The 19,462-nt window shown below is 40.7% G+C and overlaps 2 protein-coding genes across 2 annotated transcripts in view; one reads left to right on the top strand and one right to left on the bottom strand.

Annotated features, from left to right (window-relative positions):
* Positions 1-427: 427 nt before the first annotated feature.
* Positions 428-11,889, top strand: clcn4 (chloride channel, voltage-sensitive 4). Its single transcript, XM_062414461.1, has 12 exons — positions 428-587; positions 1,974-2,128; positions 2,420-2,519; positions 3,353-3,540; positions 3,643-3,765; positions 4,455-4,661; positions 4,745-4,825; positions 5,263-5,808; positions 5,993-6,179; positions 6,595-6,993; positions 7,927-8,143; positions 8,973-11,889. Exons 1-12 carry the CDS (start codon positions 572-574, stop codon positions 9,061-9,063), a joined length of 2,310 nt encoding a protein of 769 aa, XP_062270445.1. The 5' UTR covers positions 428-571; the 3' UTR covers positions 9,064-11,889.
* Positions 11,890-12,467: 578 nt separating this feature from the next.
* The window catches only part of LOC133976651 (high affinity cGMP-specific 3',5'-cyclic phosphodiesterase 9A-like), a gene marked incomplete at its 3' end in the record, with an annotated part of 11,153 nt that continues 4,158 nt past the window's right edge, over positions 12,468-19,462 (bottom strand). The window contains exons 4-14 of the mRNA XM_062414911.1: positions 19,065-19,168; positions 18,189-18,248; positions 17,788-17,965; positions 17,512-17,634; positions 17,293-17,385; positions 16,170-16,237; positions 15,974-16,076; positions 15,264-15,368; positions 14,040-14,186; positions 13,171-13,227; positions 12,468-12,509 (exon numbers count right to left, since the gene is read on the bottom strand). Of these exons, the coding sequence (XP_062270895.1) occupies positions 12,468-12,509; positions 13,171-13,227; positions 14,040-14,186; positions 15,264-15,368; positions 15,974-16,076; positions 16,170-16,237; positions 17,293-17,385; positions 17,512-17,634; positions 17,788-17,965; positions 18,189-18,248; positions 19,065-19,168 (1,080 nt within the window). The remainder of the gene's footprint in view (positions 12,510-13,170; positions 13,228-14,039; positions 14,187-15,263; positions 15,369-15,973; positions 16,077-16,169; positions 16,238-17,292; positions 17,386-17,511; positions 17,635-17,787; positions 17,966-18,188; positions 18,249-19,064; positions 19,169-19,462) is intronic.

The following is a 19,462-nucleotide window of genomic DNA, read 5'->3' as shown; positions in this document are numbered from 1 at the left end:
CTTTTATTTATTTCGCCTTTAAATGTATTTCCATTAGATAGTCTAAATGGCGCCATCTGCTGGACAACTGCTGGTATTACACTCAAATTAAATCTTGTTTACAATAGACGATCTTTGACGTTCAACTCGCTCCAACCAGACCTCTAAATGGTAACCCTATTCGTGCAATTCTCGCGATATTTCTACACATTTGTTTATTAATTGAGCAAATTGTCCAAATTATTAATAATTCTTATATGAAAACGCTTTAATTATTATGTGTCTGGATTATGACACGAAAATATGTTTTTGTTGATTTGGGAAATATATTTTATGATTGCTCTCGCGAGATCGAGTCGCGGGTTAGGGGTTACCGTCTTGAACCGACCGAGTGACAGCGTGAACCAGCTGCATTGTGGGGCTCAATCTGTGACGCCTCTTGGCTGAAAACCGTGTTGTTTATTTCCCCCTGTGTCTGGTTTGTCTCTCAAAATCTGAAATGTCCGAGAAAAGACGACTTTAAAAAATAAGTTAGTTCATTCAAGAAGATACGCTTTCCATCCGCAGCCGTTAGCTCAGGACGGACTGTAACATGGAGGCAGCTGAAGGTAAAAAAAAAAAAATGACTCGACCTGATCGAGCTAACGTGGCTAAGAGGATATGATACAATAATAATGTGATATTTTATGATCGTTATTCATTCACAGCTGCTTCAGTGGTGAATGAAACGACAGTCAGAGGGAAGAAATGAGCGATATGACGCGTGAAAGAGCCGTTTGAAAGCTAACGTTTTATCTGCACTCCTCCCTTTAAAAACTAAAGTTAACGTTCAATTAACCGTCAATATTCTACTTTATATTGTAATTAACTGTCATATTCTACTTTATATTGTAGTTAACTGTCGTATTCTACTTTATATTGTAGTTAACTGTCAATATTCTACTTTATATTGTAATTAACTGTCATATTTTACTTTATATTGTAGTTAACTGTCATATTTTACTTTATATTGTAATTAACTGTCATATTTCACTTTATATTGTAGTTAACTGTCATATTCTACTTTATATTGTAATTAACTGTCATATTCTACTTTATATTGTAGTTAAATAGTATTTTACTGTACTAAATGTAGATTGTACTTTACTGTAGTATAGTTTGAGGTACTTATACTTTACTGTAGTACAGTTTGAGGTACTTGTACTTTACTGTTGTACAGTCTGAGGTACTTGTATTTTACTGCAGTACAGTTTGAGGTACTTGTACTTTACTGTAGTACAGTTAGAGGTACTTGTACTTTACTGTTGTACAGTTTGAGGTACTTGTACTTTACTGTAGTACAGTTTGAGGTACTTGTACTTTACTGCAGTACAGTTTGAGGTACTTGTACTTTACTGTAGTACAGTTAGAGGTACTTGTACTTTACTGTTGTACAGTTTGAGGTACTTGTACTTTACTGTAGTACAGTTTGAGGTACTTGTACTTTACTCTAGTACAGTTTGAGGTACTTGTACTTTACTGTAGTACAGTTAGAGGTACTTGTACTTTACTGTAGTACAGTTAGAGGTACTTGTACTTTACTGTAGTATTTCCATGTGATGCTACTTTCTACATCTCAGAGGGAAATATTGTACTTTCTACTCCACTACATTTATTTAACAGCTTTAGTTACTTTTCAGATGCAGATTTGACACAATGGATAATATAACAAGCTTTATAAATACAACACATTGTTAAAGATGGAACCAGACAGCAGTGTGTAGTCGGCTCACATTTCAGATGTCTGAGTTGTTAACAGCTCCACCAAATAGTGATTTTTCCCTCTAAACTTCTCACATGCTTTCATTTCAATAAATGTTCAAATGATCCAATATTTCAGCAAAAATCAAAGATTAGAGAAAAAGTCCAAAAAGTGAAAACACATTTGTGTATCAGAGGTTTTTTCTTCTTTCCTCTCCCATTAATCATCTCACCACCTCTCACATCCCTGCCAGGTTTGAGCAGTGCCACTCCCACCGAGGAGATGAACGGGGCTGGAAACCTGATGGACTTCCTGGACGAGCCTTTTCCTGATGTGGGCACGTATGAAGACTTCCACACCATCGACTGGCTGAGGGAGAAATCCAGAGACACAGACCGCCACCGCAAGGTTCGACCAGACACGTTATTTAAATATGTGATACTTGTCTGATTCAGATCATTTAAGGCACACTGAAGACTTTAGTGAGGAAGAGAGATGATCGGTATCACAAAGAAAAAGGAGATCGCTTTGTGTTTCATTGCTGTCAGTTTGGCTGCATTGTTGACCCGACTTCTGCGACACTAATAGTCCAGATTCTTACTTAATCTACATAAAATCGCTCTAGTTTCACAGCTGCTTGTCACTTCAAACTCTGTGAATGAAGTATTTATATTTGTCTTTGTTGTCTCTCTCTTCCAGATCACCAGTAAGAGCAAAGAGTCAATGTGGGAGCTGATTAAGAGCCTGCTGGACGCCTGGTCAGGATGGGTGGTGATGCTGCTCATTGGTCTCCTCTCAGGTTGGTCAGCATCCACAGCACAGTTAAGACCTATCTGTATTTTAATAATAATAATAATGATAGTAACTTTATTTAGATAGCACCTTTCATACAATAAATGTAGCTCAAACTGCCTTTCAACAAAAATACATTACATAAACTAAGTGCTTCACATAAAATGAGCATAATGCAATGTTAAAGAAATAAAAGCATTAATGGAATATAAGAATAAAAATAGTACATAGAAAAGTGCTAAAAAAAGTAGAATAAAAACGACATAGAATTAAGTAGAACACAGCTATTAAAAGAAATGCAGTAGTGACTGATAGAAAGCAAATTAAAAGCTAAAGTGAAGATAGATTCCCTGATATTTATTGTTAGTTTGTTCCATAGTTTCGAGACGTCATTAACAAAAGCTGCATCCCTGATTTTCTCTCTGCTGTTGCTGTGAAACCTCCAATAAACCAGCAGCAGACGATCACAGTGTTCTTGAAGGCAAATAGTTAACAAGGGAGTTATCCATGTAGCTTGATCCTAGCTCATTAAGAGCTTTGTGTGTAAGGAGGAGGACCTTAAAAGTCACTTCTGAAACTTACAAGAAGCTGAAATGTGGAAGCTAATGTGTTCTCTCCTCTTGGTTCTGGTTAATGTTTGAGCTGCAGAGTTTAGAATGAGCCGGAGCCTCTCAGGAAAAAGAAAGTGAATTAATGAATGTTTAATATATGAATGTTTTACTCATTGTTGGACCCTTTGCCGGGCTGGTTCTGTTGTACAGTGTTTCTCTTTTTAGGACTTGAGGATTGAGGACAGCACTAAAAACAGTCTCTTTCTTTCATCCCTCTCTCGCTCTGCAGGTACGCTGGCCGGAGTGATCGACCTGGCTGTAGACTGGATGACGGACCTGAAGGAAGGCGTGTGTCTGTCGGCTTTCTGGTACAGCCACGAGCAGTGCTGCTGGACGTCCAACGAGACAACGTTCGACGACCGAGACAAATGCCCGCAGTGGCAGAAGTGGGCCGAGCTGATGACCGGACACGCTGAGGTCAGACCCGACCCTCCCTTTTATTCCTTATAACGTCATTCACCCATATACTGTATTTCTAATAACAATAATAATGATACTAATGTGTGTTTTTTCTTTCAGGGAGCTGGAGCGTACGTGTTGAACTACTTTCTGTACATCCTCTGGGCTCTGCTGTTTTCCTTCCTGGCGGTGTCACTGGTACGAGTGTTCGCTCCGTACGCCTGCGGCTCAGGAATCCCAGAGGTGAGAGACACACACACACACACACACACACACACACACACACACACACACACACACACACACACACACACACACACACACACACACACACACACACACACACACACACACAGGGATCCATGCAGGTTTATATCAGGATATCAGGTCTGGCTATATTTAAAAAGAACAAACTGACATTTTGATGGATAACACTGTCTTAATCTATATTTTCCTTAGTCTTAGTTGATTTTGATGCTTTCATAGGATTCGGTGAAAAAATCATAAAGCATCACCAGGCTTGTTGTTTTGTTTATCAGCTTGTTACTTTACTAGATAGGAACATTTTAATAAATTAAGCCAAATCCTTCAAACTGATATGGCAGTATTAGTCAGATATCAAGAGAACAAGTGAAATATATGAAACTGGTGCAAATGTTCAGTACTTTACAACTGGGAGGAGAACAAAAAAGTTGTTAAAGACAATATCAAAATCTTGGTTCCAGCATCTCAAATGTGAGGATTTGTTCTTTTTCTGTTTTTTATACATGTATAAACTGAATATTTTGGGTTTTTGAGACACTTAAACACTTCATTTTGAACTCTGGAAGCTTGTTGTAGATATTTTTACAGGTTTACAGTTATAATACTTATTTATATTTTCTGCTTTTGAGAGGTAAAAAAAACATTTATATTTGCGTGTTTCTGTGCAGATCAAGACAATCCTCAGCGGCTTCATCATCCGGGGCTATCTGGGGAAATGGACCCTGCTCATCAAGACGGTCACCCTGGTTCTGGCCGTGTCGTCGGGTCTCAGCCTGGGAAAGGAGGGTCCTCTGGTGCACGTGGCCTGCTGCTGTGGAAACCTCTTCTGCAGCCTCTTCTCCAAGTACAGCAAGAACGAGGGCAAGCGGAGAGAGGTAATCCAGCCGGTGGCTCTGACCTCCATGTGGTGTTAGAGAGATATCAGCTTTCTTTTTTACCTAACTGTTGTGTCTTGCAGGTGTTATCAGCTGCAGCGGCTGCGGGAGTGTCGGTGGCTTTTGGAGCTCCTATAGGAGGAGTTCTGTTCAGCCTGGAAGAGGTCGGTACATCATCAGATCTGTTTGGTATCTTTGACGCATTTATTTGATGAAATAATAACATTTTCTCCTTTTTTCTCTCTGCCTGATTTCCTGCAGTCGTCCTTAGTAACGTTTCTAGGGACATATCCTAAAATAACTTGTGACAAATGATGTCAAATTTGTTCAAAACATAGTGTTGAGTTGCTAAAAGAAAGATGATTGCACATTTTAGTTCACATTTATTTTCCTGTATAAAAAGAAAAATACTGTTTACACCAATTGACCCTGGGTTACATCACATCATTGACCCATAAATCAGTTGCTAGGAAACATCTGTAGACACTGACTATGTAAACAGGAAGTCAAAACCTGTAACCTTTGAAAAGTAGATTAGATGTGATTTGATTCATCTCAGACTTGTTCTTCTAACAATCGGCCGCCTTCGTGTCTCCTGCAGGTCAGTTATTATTTCCCTCTGAAGACTTTGTGGCGTTCCTTCTTCGCTGCTCTAGTCGCCGCCTTCACTCTGCGCTCCATCAACCCGTTTGGCAACAGCCGCCTGGTGCTGTTCTACGTGGAGTACCACACTCCGTGGTACATGGCCGAGCTGGTCCCCTTCATCCTGCTGGGCGTGTTCGGCGGCCTCTGGGGGACGCTCTTCATCCGGGCCAACATCGCCTGGTGCCGCCGGAGGAAGACCACCCAGCTGGGGAAGTACCCGGTCCTGGAAGTAATCGCAGTGACGGGTATCACCGCTCTGCTGGCGTACCCCAACCCGTACACCCGCCGCAGCACCAGCGAGCTCATCTCAGAGCTCTTCAACGACTGCGGCGCTCTGGAGTCCTCGCAGCTCTGCGATTACGTTAACAACCCCAACATGAGTCGACCGGTGGACGACATCCCAGACCGACCGGCCGGGCCCGGGGTTTACAACGCTCTGTGGCAGCTCGCCCTCGCTCTCATCTTCAAGATCGTCATCACCATCTTCACCTTCGGCATGAAGGTCAGTGCAAGAAAGATAGAGAATTTACTCAAAATTCAGCCCAAAACAGACGGAAGATATGCCGTCGTTGGTAATTGTTAGTCCTGTTAGGTTTGTTTTGGGTCATAATTACACTCCGACTTTCACTGTCTCACCTGAACAAACGTCGGCTTTGACTCTGACGTCTGACTCTGATTATCCTCAGATCCCGTCAGGTCTGTTCATCCCCAGCATGGCGGTGGGAGCGATCGCCGGGCGGATCGTTGGCATCGCCGTGGAGCAGATGGCGTACCACCACCACGACTGGATCATCTTTAAGAACTGGTGCCGACCCGGCGCCGACTGCGTCACACCGGGACTCTACGCCATGGTGGGAGCCGCCGCCTGTCTGGGTGAGCAGAATGTACAATTAAGACTATTTTATAAAGGTAAACAGGATTGTGTGATCTGGGAGAGGTGAGTGGCTTTGCATTGTTTTATAAATCCTCAAATATCCTGGTTTGGATCGTCTTAGAATGATAGATTTTTCAAGCTAAACTGCACCGGCAGCAGATTGTCGAGTCACAGTATTTTCTATGTTCAGTTTGTGCCGTCGACTATTTCGTAATATTCTGATTATAACATCGTGACACAACCAATACTTCTGAATTGGACTTCCTGTTCATCCTTCACCATGTGTGGTATCTACTTTTTTTTTTTTTTTTAACCCTTATTAGTCTGCAACTATATAGTATAATTTCTATCTGATGGTTTTTGATTCATTAATTAATTGTTTAGTTTGTAAATAAATGATTCATGTCCCAACAGGTGGCGTGACGAGGATGACGGTCTCCCTGGTGGTCATCATGTTTGAGCTCACTGGCGGTCTGGAGTACATCGTCCCTCTGATGGCCGCCGCCGTCACCAGTAAGTGGGTTGCGGACGCCTTCGGGAAGGAGGGCATCTACGAGTCGCACATCCAGCTCAACGGCTACCCTTACCTGGACGTGAGGGACGAGTTCACCCACCGCACCCTGGCCACCGACGTGATGCGGCCCCGCAGGAACGACCCTCCTCTGGCCGTCCTCACTCAGGACAGCACCACGGTGGAGGACGTGGAGACGCTGATCAAAGACACGGACTACAACGGCTTCCCGGTGGTCGTGTCCCGAGAGTCGGAGAGGCTCATCGGCTTCGTCCAGCGCAGGGATCTCACACTCGCCATCAGTAAGAAGACGAATGAACCAGATCAGATTAGTTTTATTGTATTATTTATATTTGACAAATCATAAAAATACACAATATTGACTGTCCTGCTTTCCATAGATTCCTCTTCCAATATTATTTCCGACTAAATGTATTTTCCCTTTTTATAATCTGCTTTAATACATCAATTTATAGCATTAGTCTGAATCAAATCTGAAGCTATAATTAATGTAAAGAAACATCAAACCTCAAATACATTTACGGTCCTTCATCTCTGAGATGAAGTCAGAACATTTTGTTCGGGGTCCGATTGAAACTATTTAGTGTGTTTAACTGAAACCAACTCGGCTTTATATCTACAGATGTGTTACAGTGTCTGAATCCCCCTCAGCAAACTTGTAAGCACAAACAGTAAATCCCCTAAAATCACAAATGATGATCATAAATATTGGCAGACCTTTACGAACCGAGTCTTTTCAATTTAATTCAAAGTTTAACCCTCACATACTTGTTCATATACAAACCCTCCTCATAAAAAGTGTCTTTACCTAAATGTTGAAGCACAGATGTGTTTAGAAAGCATCAATAGTGGATCTGACTGATCAATAAATGTGATTAAACCTTGATTCATTTTTCAGAGAGCAGAGAGAGTGTATTTTTTTTAGCTTTTACACCACTAAACATCTCCTATCACACAATATCATGTCCTATTTTACCTCAGACATGAAAATATAACATAACAGTAAGGATGGAAATGTTATGTTATATGTAAAGTGAAAATGAGCAGAACTTAATTGAACATTTGGTGTGTTTTTACAACAGTAAAATGTCAAATGTGAAATGTGACCCAAACAGAACAGTATGTAATAATGTTTCCTGGCAGCTGGAAGTTAAGATAAAACAAGACAACACAGCAAACCTCTTACAGTGTTAACATGGACTCCTCTCCCACAGAGACCGCCCGTCAGAAGCAGGACGGTGTGGTGAGCAGCTCGGTGGTCTACTTCACCGAGGACGCGCCGCAGTCACCGTCCAGCAACCCGCAGCAGCTGAAGCTGCGTCGCATCCTGAACCTCAGCCCCTTCACCGTCACCGACCACACGCCCATGGAGACGGTGGTGGACATCTTCCGCAAGCTGGGCCTCCGTCAGTGTCTGGTGACCCGCAGCGGGTAAGACCAGGACGTTTCACAAGTTTATCTATCAATTAATTGTCAACAAATTAATATAATGTCTATACAGTATAAATTGTTGGATATCTTTATAAATTAATGAACTATAAAGCAAATTAGACTCAAACTAATTTGGTTTAATAAAGTTTATTAGTGTAGTGGAGGGCTTTCTAGTGTTATTGGATTATTTTGATTTGCTGATGAGCTGTTTGAATCTTTATTAACTCAACTCCATCATCATTATATGCTCTTTAAAGGTTATTATTGTTGTGTCAATCCAAACCTCTGATCCCAGCGAACAACACATTTCATAGTTTTAGTTTCAGTTTCTGATTTACTTTGTGAAACTGTTGTAAAGTTACAACTGAAACTGATGTTTATTTTTCAGTCTTTAGTTTTGAATTACTTTAGAGGTGAAACATCTCTATCTGGTGGACAGTTTAAATCATTACATCTTCCTCACATGACTGGGATGATGTTAAATTTAAAGGTTTTGATTACTGATCTTGATTAATTATGACCAGTGAGTTGATTAATTGATCTGAAAATTGAAAGAAAATAGAAAATACAAATATAAGTTACATAAGATTAAAGAAAAGCTGCAAATCCTCACAATGAGAAGCAGGAACCAGGTCATATTTGGCATTTTGGGTTTTAAAATTATTTAAACCATCAATAAAATAGTTGTTTCTTAATTTTCTGCCAATTAATTAATCAATTAACTGCAGAAAAGAGAGGAACTAGATTAATTTCCTCTCTTCTGTTGCTGGAAACCCCTCCAGTGGTCTTCACCTTATTTCTTGTTTATTTCCCCCCCGTGTCTCTCCAGGCGTCTCCTGGGCATCATCACCAAGAAGGACGTTCTGCGTCACATGGCTCAAATGATGAACCAGGATCCAGAGTCCATCATGTTCAATTAGTGAGCCTGACGAGCTTCACTGCGACGGTGTAAATAGGTGAAACTGGTGCAAACGCTACTGTACTGCAACCTGTGAAAAGTCCCTCCACCTTCCCGACAGGCAAGTTCCCCACAACAGCAGCTCCTCTCCATGTGTTGTTCAATATAACTGTTGCTGGAATATGTTTAACTCAAGGTAGCCAGTGGCAGAGAGGTTCCACTTTACTCATAACATTTCAAAAGATTCACAGAAGATTCAGCGTTTTAAAGACTGAAAAGAAAAGGTAGGTGGTTCAGGCCTCGATCGGACAGAGCGCTTTTTAAGAGGTTGCACTATGTTTTTTGTTAAAGCTACAATAATAAGAAAAAAAGAGCAGCATCCTTTCTGCATGTTTTCTGCTCAGATCACGGTTGCTCCACTAGTTTGCTCGCCTCTCATTTAATCTTATTGGGCAATAGGAAGAAAGCTTTACTCTCTTTTAAAACCATTACAAAAAGCTCTCTGTCTGATCGGAGCCTCAAAAACACGAGCTGGTCACTTGTTGCCATCAACGCTGAGAGTCGAGCATGTGTTTTAATGCTCGAGAGTGCCAAACTCTGGGTGTTGCAGCTGTTTTCAGCTTTTGGTAAATCACTTTAGCAGCAGCAGCAGCAGCAGCAGCAGCCACAATGCAGATATTTATTTAATGCTGCTGGTTTAGATTTAAAACTGGAGGGAAAATACTGAGACAAAGCTGAGGAATGTATGTAAGAGGAGCTGTAGTTAAGAGTCACAGGGTTGCTGCTCAGGCCTGCAGAGAGCACATTAATTCATTTAATAACAATCATCTCATAAAGTCCCAAAGTCTGTCAGGAGAACTTCAGACGCTGCTGCTTCCTGTTTTTAACCAGCTGAGAGACGACTTGGAGGTAAATGGTTCCAAAAAGGTGCGCTTGATGAAAGAAAGAGTTTAGCTCCCTGAAATCTTCTGTAAATGTAGCTGTAGGTTGTGTGTTTAATGCTTCAATGCTTTTAAGTCAACATTTAGATCTTTACCTTTTTAAACTTCCACTTCTACTCTCCCCTGTTTGTCGCCATGACGACACAGTATCGTCTTTACTCGTGGTCTTGTTTGTCATTGTCTGATAAAGCAGGCGAGCACAGATCTGAATATACACCGACAGTTTACAGCTGCTTATTTAAGATTAAAGGTACAAAACTCTATTTCAAGCTCACCTTTATGGATTATGTAATATTGATTAGCTTCACAGAAAATCTTAAAAATCTGCTCTTAAGATAAAAGTGGTGAATGGGGTTGTTTTGGGGGGTTTTGTGATATTGAAGGTACTCGGGCATCAATGCTTTGAAAAATGGGACCAGGTGAGATCTAACGAGTTTGAAGTTCATGGGCCCTGAATCCTGATGTTATCCTAAAAACTCTGATTTTATTGTGGGACTGCTGCACTTTGTGTTTGAGCTTACTTGTTGTTGTTGTTTTTTTTAATGTTATGTATTGCTGCCATATTTATATTAATACAAACTGACAGATCGAGTCAACACTAACACACTCAGAAAAGCTAAATGTTTGTTTTTTTACTGTCGCAGCTCAGTGAAGAAAAAACTAACTGTCGGTACTGTTCAGAGGGTTTTTTATTTATTAAACTGTATTAGGAGGTTTTTAAAAGCCTTAACATCTGATTCCAGTTAATTCACATTTCACACACTGTGTCAATCATCTCTGGCCTTTTATATTAAAATGATCCAGTTTAAATTTGAGAAACACTTTTCTAGAGATCACATGTTAACTTAAAGACTTAAATACTCCTGGAGAGCTGCTGCCCTGCATGTTTTAGCTATCTCCTCACTCTTAACATACCTGTATCTATTAATTAACTCGTTATCAAGCCCTTGACAAGTTTTCTAATGCTTTATAATGAGTTAATGATTAGAATCAGGTGTTTTAAGGTTGGGGTGATAGCTAGGACTCTCTCCAGTAGACGGACATTGCTGGGATTCCTGTCAGAGTAGAAACAAAAACGTCAGAACTAAAGGAACAAATTTGGCCGTAAATCTCTGAATCTAAATCTCTCTTTTTGTATTTACGACCCAAATATTTCAGCACAGTGTGAAGAGACCTTTCTTTTTTGTTTAGAAAGCTTTCACAGTGGAGAAACGTTTCAAAACTGGAGGTAAAGTTGACATTTCTGTTTCCAGCTTAAATAACAAACCTGTATCTCTGTTCATGACCCTTAACAGCTGAGACTTTATTGAGGCTGCAGATTGAACCTGAAATGAAGGAAAATAACTGAAGTTGCTTGAAAAATGATCCATTGATAAAATTTGACAAAACGAACATTCCCGGCACTTAAAAATACTGAATAGAAATCATGAAATTGTTGGTTTAGTTGTTGAGTGTTGCTCCTCGGCTGCACATTTACTGTTTTTTCTTTTCTTTTTCATTTCCTGCATCGCCGCTATTTGTTGTGGGTAAAAAAAATAAAGCGGATCAGCTGCTAACGTTTCATAAAGACTGGAAACTTCATGCATCAAAATGTAGAAAACACTCCATGTCACTGAAGCTAATTCTCCAGTATTTGTTTTTAAATGCCAACAGAATGTATTGAAAAGATAACTGTGTGTATGTGTGTATATATATATAATGATTTATTGCGGGCATTTTTCTTTTTTAATTTAATTCTTTCTTTTGAAATACACTAATGTTAAGCTCTGGTTATTTTTTACTTTTAACTCTAAATATTTATCAGACGCATCACTCGTACAGGAAAAGAAAAAAACCCAGATGATTGCACTTTTTTTGATTTGTAAATGAAGTCATTGAAAAAATAAACCTTTCAATTTACCTTCAGACGGTGAAGAAAAGACGCTTCGGTTTGCTTTTTTTCTATTTCAATGTGTTTTTGTTTTTAAAGCAATGAGCATTTAAATGATACTGTAAATCACTTCATCACCAATCCTCAAACATCCTGCAAGTTTCCTCAATTTATAAGGTAAATAACTTCATTTTCAGGCTTATTTAACCTTTACATACTGTTCATATTCAGGAGGACGGTGTGATGAAGGAGCATTAGTGAGTTTTTTTATAGTTTTTTTTTTACAGCTCTTAATGAAGATTAATTACTTGTTTTAATGTTTGGGGATATTTTGACAGAAAGAAAAACACCAGATTTATCCTTTTTAACATAATCAAACTCTTTTATTGAGAATATGAACAGATTGTCCACTAGATGGCGCTGTTTCACCTCATGACACAAGGTGATGTTAACCTAGAGCAGGGGGATCAAACATGCGACCCGTGGGCCAGGACCGGCCGCCGAGGGGTTCAGTTAGGCCCACTTTCCTTCCTTCCTTCCTTCCTTCCTTCCTTCCTTCCTTCCTTCCTTCCTTCCTTCCTTCCTTCCTTCCTTCCTGTCTTCTTTTCCTTTCTTCTTTCTTTCTTCCTTCCCTTCCTTCTTTCCTTCCTTCCTTCCCTCTTTCCTTCCTGTCTTATTTTCTTTCTTCTTTCTTTCTTCCTTCCTTCCTTCTTTCCTTCCTGTCTTATTTTCTTTCTTTCCTTCCTTCCTTCCTTCCTTCTTTCCTTCCTGTCTTCTTTTCCTTTCTTCTGTCCTTATTTCTTTCTTCCCATTCCTTCCGTTTGTTTGTCCTTCCTTCCTTCCTTCCATCCATTTGTCCTTCCTCCCTCCCTCCCCTCCTTCCTTCCTTCCTTCCTTCCTTCCTTCCTTCCTTCCTTCCTTCCCATTGTGTCCTTCCTTCCTTCTTTCCTTTCCTTCCCTCCTTCCCTCTTTCTAATGGTCCACATCAGATCCAATCAGACTGTATTCGGCCCTTGAACTAAACTCTCTTTGACCCTCCTGCTCCAGATAAAGAACAGACATCTACAGTAAGATCACTTCACAATAAACTAAAACACATTTCTCTTCTTCCTAACACTCACACATGTTTTCAGATGCAGTGAATTTGTGCGTATTTGTAACACAATGCTGCTGAGTACGATGAACTAAAACACACACACATGCGTTGGACTCTTCCTCCTCACGGTTTGGTGTTTCCTCCTTCCTCCCTGGTGTTTCCTCCTTCCTGTTTGGTGTTTCCTCCTTCCTGTCTGGTGTTTCCTCCTTCCTCTCTGGTGGCTCTCTCCATGTCAGAGTAATACTCCAGAGCCCGCCGCGCCGGCTCAAGGATGTGCTGCTGCAGGAGAACAGGTTAAATGTAATAGATTACTGATTACTAGTTTAAAATGTAATAAGTAATGTCACTATTTCAATGACTTCATCAAAGTAATGTAACTTATTACATTTGATGACTTTATCATTTTCTAACCAATGTTTTCAGCTGTTAGTGTAAATGTTCCCTTCATCTGTCCTTCCTTCCTTCCTTCCATCTGTCCTTCCTTCCTTCCGTCTTTCCTTCCCTCCATCTGTCCTTCCTTCCTTCCCTCCATCTGTCCTTCCTTCCTTCCTTCCTTCCTTCCTTCCCTCCATCTATCCTTCCTTCCTTCACTCCATCTGTCCTTCCTTCCTTCCTTCCCTCCATCTGTCCTTCCTTCCCTCCATCTGTCCTTCCTTCCTTCTTTCCTTCCTTCCTTCCTTCCTTCCTTCCCTCCATCTGTCCTTCCTTTCTTCCTTCTGTCCGTCCTCCCTTCCTTCCATCCTTTCTTCCTTCCTTCCTTCCTTCCTTCCTTCCTTCCTTCCCTCCATCTGTCCTTCCTTCCTTCCTTCTGTCCTTCCCTCCATCTGTCCTTCCTTCCCTCCTTCTGTCCTTCCTTCTTTCCTCCCTTCCTTCCTTCCCTCCTTCCTTCCTTCCTTCCTCCCTTCCTCCCTTCTTCCCTTCCTTCCTAATATCTAAGATCAGCTGTTAGGGTAAGTGTTCAGTATGTATTCAGTAACATGTTAAATATTAAAAAATGAGTAAAATCTTAAAGGTGTGACTTCAGATGTAACCTCCTTTATGTAATCATCAACATTTCAGTCTGTGAGAAGCAGCCGTGATGTTTTATTTACCTCCAGACAGGGGAACAGCTTGGTGAGCTCGGTGAGGAGCGGCAGGAGAACAAACCGGATGAAGTTGGTCTGAGACGACGGTTTGGACACTTTGTCTCGGTCCATGAACGGCGTCACGGGAAGCCCTTTAAGCTTCTCTGTGTCACTCTGCTCTCCATAAAACAAACAAGCAAACAATAGAAGAAGAGGAAAAACACCTCAGAGGTTCAGATGGAGACATTACTTACACTGGAATCACTTGATTTTACTTGATTTTACCTCACGTTTACAGAAGTAAGTTATAGTGGATCTGACTGATCAATAAATGTGATTAAACCTTGATTCATGTGTCAGAGAGCAGAGAGAGTGTATTTTTTAGCTTTTACACCACTAAACATCTCCTATCACACAATATCATGTCCTATTTTACCTCAGACATGAAAATATAACATAGCAATAATGATGGAAATGTCTCTTTTTGGTAGTTTTGGGTCTCTTTAGTCACTCCATCTCATAGTTACCATGGTAACTAGATGGCAGCTGTCACTCAAACTAACTGTAGGTTGTTTTTAATCATTTTTATGTCTCTTTCTGGTAGTTTTTAGGTTTCTTTAGTCAATTTAAGTCTCTTTCAGTCATTTTTTCATCTGTTTTTGGTGGTTAAATGTTATTTTATATGTAAAGGTAAAATGAGCAGAGCTTTATGGAGCTGTGGGGTTTATTGTATAACCATTAGAGCCATCAGTCTTCACTGCTACATCATAAAAAGAAATCTTCATAACTATTATCTTATTAAAATTATTAACTATTCATTTCACTACAACACATGTCAATAGATACGGAGATAATCTGACCCAGAAGTAAGTATAACATTTTAAATATTTTCATTTTAGTGCATTTTGGGTCACTTTAGGTAATCAAATTTCATGGTAAAAGAACATTTAAGGTGATTTTACAGCTCTAAAAAAGAAAAAAATTGTTAAATTAGACCCTGGACTTTATGTAAGGGTTCAAATATTTTCATTTTAGTGCATTTTGAGTCACTTTAGATCACTTTAAGTCATCAAATTCCAGGGTAGAAGAACATTTAGGGTGATTTTACAGCTGTCAAATGGCAATAGATACAGCATTTTTGGGGTAAGTCATCAAATTTCATAGTAAAAGACATTTGGGATGTTTTTAAAAGCTGTTAAATGTCACAATGGGCAAATAACTGTGATAAATATGATAAATAACTCCACTAACCTGGTTGAAGAACTCCTGCAGCAGACAGTCCAGCCACGGCTCGGCCACCGTCATCGGCCTCGCCTCGTTGGAGATGTCGCTCACCTTCACCATGATCTTCATCAGCTGGAAACACACACACACATATACAGGTAAGCTGACAACACACACACACACACACAGGTAAGCTGATATGCCTTTTCAAAATAGGAGCTGGAAGTGTGTCAGTGGTATGTACTGTTAAAATTTAAATCTTTACCATCCAGATCCTGTAAATATCTTATTTAATTATAATTTTTTTGGACTAAAATAGGTGAAAAAAGGACATTTTTAAAGCAGAGAGAGAATTTAGAGGTTATGAATATTAAAGATATATTCAACAGTACATTGAAAATGAGTGATGGAAATAATGAGACTCAGAGTAAACTTGTCAACACATTAATTATTAGACTAAAATAGGTGGAGAGAAAAAAAGGTTTTAATGCAGAGGAAGCCTAAAAATGACCTGCAACTTCCTTTTTGATTTTTCTATTAAACATTTAGTCTATAAATATATATGCCAAAGCTGCATCTTTATTTATTAACCAGAAACCCAGAAAACCTTCAACTCACTGTAATAGAAGACAAGTAGCAGCAGCAGCAGATGATCACATTTAAAGAAGCTGTGATCATCAACTCTTTTGGTGTTTTTGCTTCTAAAGATAAAACAGAAGCTTTGACTCTTTCTTTACCACTTCTTTATGATCGTTGTTTCTGTAGTCCAACACCGGCTGCATGGTTTTAAACTTGTTGAGGATCTCGTTGTGTCTCGCCATGTCTGTGGCCAGAATGCATCTGAACATATGAAAGAATAACTCAGATTAAACACTGAACATTTAAACCATTAAAACCATTTAAACATGCACGAGGAGGCTGACTGAGACTCACTTGATCATTCCTCCTCGGATGTGTTTGTACTGCTCGCTCGTCAGGTTCTTTAGGATGTTGCACTTCGGCTGCAACAGGAAAGAGAAATAGTTTATTAAATGCAGAGTTTGAGTTTTTTTTAATTTTATATTAAACTACTTTAATATTTGCTGTGTGAAATATATCATGATTATTTTAATATTGTAGTTGAATCAAACTGGTTTTAAATCCTCCTGAGATACTCTTTATTGGATGCATTTCATCTCAAATTATATTATTCATAAGAAGCAATTATTAAATGTAAAGATACTTTTGATTTCTTTTGGTTTCTGCGTCTTTATCTGTGTTTATTTTCCACTTTTCCACGCTTACTTCTGAGCCAAATTGTGAATTAAATAAACCTTTAGAAGATTTACATGTTAATAAATCACATTTTGGGATATTTACCTGCAAAAATAACCTCAAAATCTATTATAAATACCTTTTTATGCAAATATCTTAATCTCTCAGGTCTTATCTGCATGGTTTCTAATAAAATAAGCACCTTATTCAGATTTGTGCATTATGATTTGTTTGTTTGTGCACATAAATAATCTCTATTAACTAACTGTCTGTTATACAGGTGGAGCTGAGCAGGTGAAGCAAGGTGTGCAGGTGAAGCTGAACTGTGCAGGTGGAGCAAGCTGTGCAGGTGAAGCAAGCTGTGCAGGTGAAGCTGTGCAGGTGAAGCTGTGCAGGTGAAGCTGTGCAGGTGGAGCTGTGCAGGTGGAGCTGTGCAGGTGGAGCTGTGCAGGTGGAGCTGAGCAGGTGAAGCTGTGCAGGTGGAGCAGTGCAGGTGGAGCTGTGCAGGTGAAGCTGTGCAGGTGGAGCTGTGCAGGTGGAGCTGAGCAGGTGAAGCTGTGCAGGTGGAGCTGTGCAGGTGGAGCTGTGCAGGTGAAGCTGTGCAGGTGGAGCTGTGCAGGTGAAGCTGTGCAGGTGGAGCTGTGCAGGTGGAGCTGTGCAGGTGAAGCTGTGCAGGTGGAGCTGTGCAGGTGAAGCTGTGCAGGTGAAGCTGTGCAGGTGAAGCTGTGCAGGTGGAGCTGTGCAGGTGGAGCTGTGCAGGTGAAGCTGTGCAGGTGGAGCAGTCCAGGTGAGCTTCAGGCACCTTTGACAGGATGCCGAAGGCGACGGCACAGTGGTGATTCTCCAGAGGTGAAATATCGTTATAACGAAGAGCCAAGTCAGTCTGAGCGTTGATCTGCGTTAAAACAAAACATATTATAACATGTAGGTTAATAATAAATACATAAAGATTATAAAACAGATAAAACCCCAGAGAGAGAGAGAGAGAGAGAGAGAGAGAGAGAGAGAGAGAGGAGGCGACCTGGTAGACGTTGTTGTATCCGGGGTGATCGAGGTCGTGGCACAGAGCCGAGGTCAACATGATCAGCAGATCCATCCTAGATAACTTATTCCTGACATCTGTGAGCCAGATCAGCCCGTACATCTGAGAGAGAGAGAGAGAGAGAGAGAGAGAGAGAGAAAGAGAGAGAAAGAGAGATGGAGAGAGACAGACAGAGAGAGAGACAGACAGACAGAGAGACTTCAGCAGCAGTTTAATCATCTCAAATAGATAAAAAGCTAATTTCTGGTTTCTCACCATCTGAGTGACGCAGAAGCAGTGCTGGAAGTTGTGGAAGGGGATGTTGTTGTAGTGACAGAACACCTCAAACAGGAAGTTCTGCAGGACTTCCTGCTCGATGTGGAACGCCGTCAGGAAGTCCAGGTCTGTGTACATCACCTGGAGGAGAACCAGCATCTCTGCCTCCTCCCACTGCCTGTCAGCCACAGCACAGGTGAGGCTGGACTCAGTGTGTGTGTGTGTGTGTGTGTGTGTGTGTGTTTATGTTTATGTGTCTGAGTGTGTGTGTGTTTATGTTTATGTGTCTTAGTGTGTGTGTGTGTGTGTGTGTGTGTGTGTGTGTTTATGTATTTGTGTGTGTGTGTGTGTGTGTGTTTATGTATTTGTGTGTGTGTGTGTGTGAATGTATTTGTACTCACCAGTTGTCAAAGATGGGAGTTTTTAGTTGCTCTCTCACTTCTTCAGTCACCTGCAGAGTGCTGCAGCAACACAGGAAAATACACACATCTAAATGTTTATGAAGCAAAAAGAATCCAAAATGCCACAGAAATATTTCTAATCTAGACTTTAAAGTAATAATAAAGTCATTTGAAATAAGTTTCATTTTGAATATATTACCACATACATCATAAACAGCTGGAATATTAATGTAAATGTCTCCACTGTGGGACTAATAAAGGAATATCTCCTGTTGTCCTTGAGTTGAGGAAGGAACGGAGGAAGAAGGAAGGAAAGGAGGGAGGGAGGGAGGAAGGAAGGAAAGGAGGGAGGGAGGAAGGAAGGAAGGGAGGGAGGAACGAAAAAGGAAGGAAAGAAGGAAGGAAGGAAAAGAGGGAGGGAGGAAAGGAAAGAAGGAAGGAGGGAGGGAGAAAGGAAAAGAGGAAGGGAAGAAGGAAGGAAAGAAGGAAGAGGGGAAGGTAGGGGGGAGGAAAGAAAGAGAGAAGGAGGAAGGAAAGGAAGGAAGGAAGGGAGGAAGGAAAGAAGGAAGGGAGAAAGGAAAGAAGGAAGGGAGGAAATAAAGGAAGGAAAGAAGGAAGGGAGGAAAGAGAGAAGGAGGAAGGAAGGAAGGAAGGACAGACGGAAGGGAGGAAGGAGAGAAGGAACAGTCAAAACAGAGGGGGTCAATTTGACCCGGGAGGACGACAGGAAGGTTAATATAACTTTTATATATATTTATATATATAAATATATATACATAAACCTTTTATACAGGAGTCATTCAACATACTTGTTTTAAGGCACAACACGAACATGCAGAGTATTGACCTCATGTGAGGAAGGTCCTGAGCACCAGCTGGCGCTCCTCCTCCACGCTCAGCTGAGGCCTCTGAGCTTTCAGGCAGGGCTGCTGGTCCCCGTCGTCCCTGAACAAACCCATCCAGCTCAGATGCTCCACACTCTGAGGGGAGATACTTTATTATCATAAGTCTCAGAGCTCAGGCCTCAGGTGTGTGTGTGTGTGTGTCTATGTGTGCGTGTGTATGTGTCTGTGTGTGTGTGTGTATATTTATGTGTGTGTGTGTGTGTGTGTGTGTCTATATATGTGTGTGTGTGTGTGTGTGTGTGTGTGTGTGTCTATATTATATAGACACACACACACACACACACACACACACACATATATAATATATATGTGTGTGTGTGTGTGTGTGTGTGTGTCTATGTGTGTCTGTCTGTGTGTGTGTCTGTGTGT

This window comes from Scomber scombrus, chromosome 24 (assembly GCF_963691925.1).
Source record: "Scomber scombrus chromosome 24, fScoSco1.1, whole genome shotgun sequence".
Lineage (NCBI taxonomy): Eukaryota > Metazoa > Chordata > Actinopteri > Scombriformes > Scombridae > Scomber > Scomber scombrus.
This window is presented reverse-complemented; position numbering and strand designations above follow the sequence as displayed.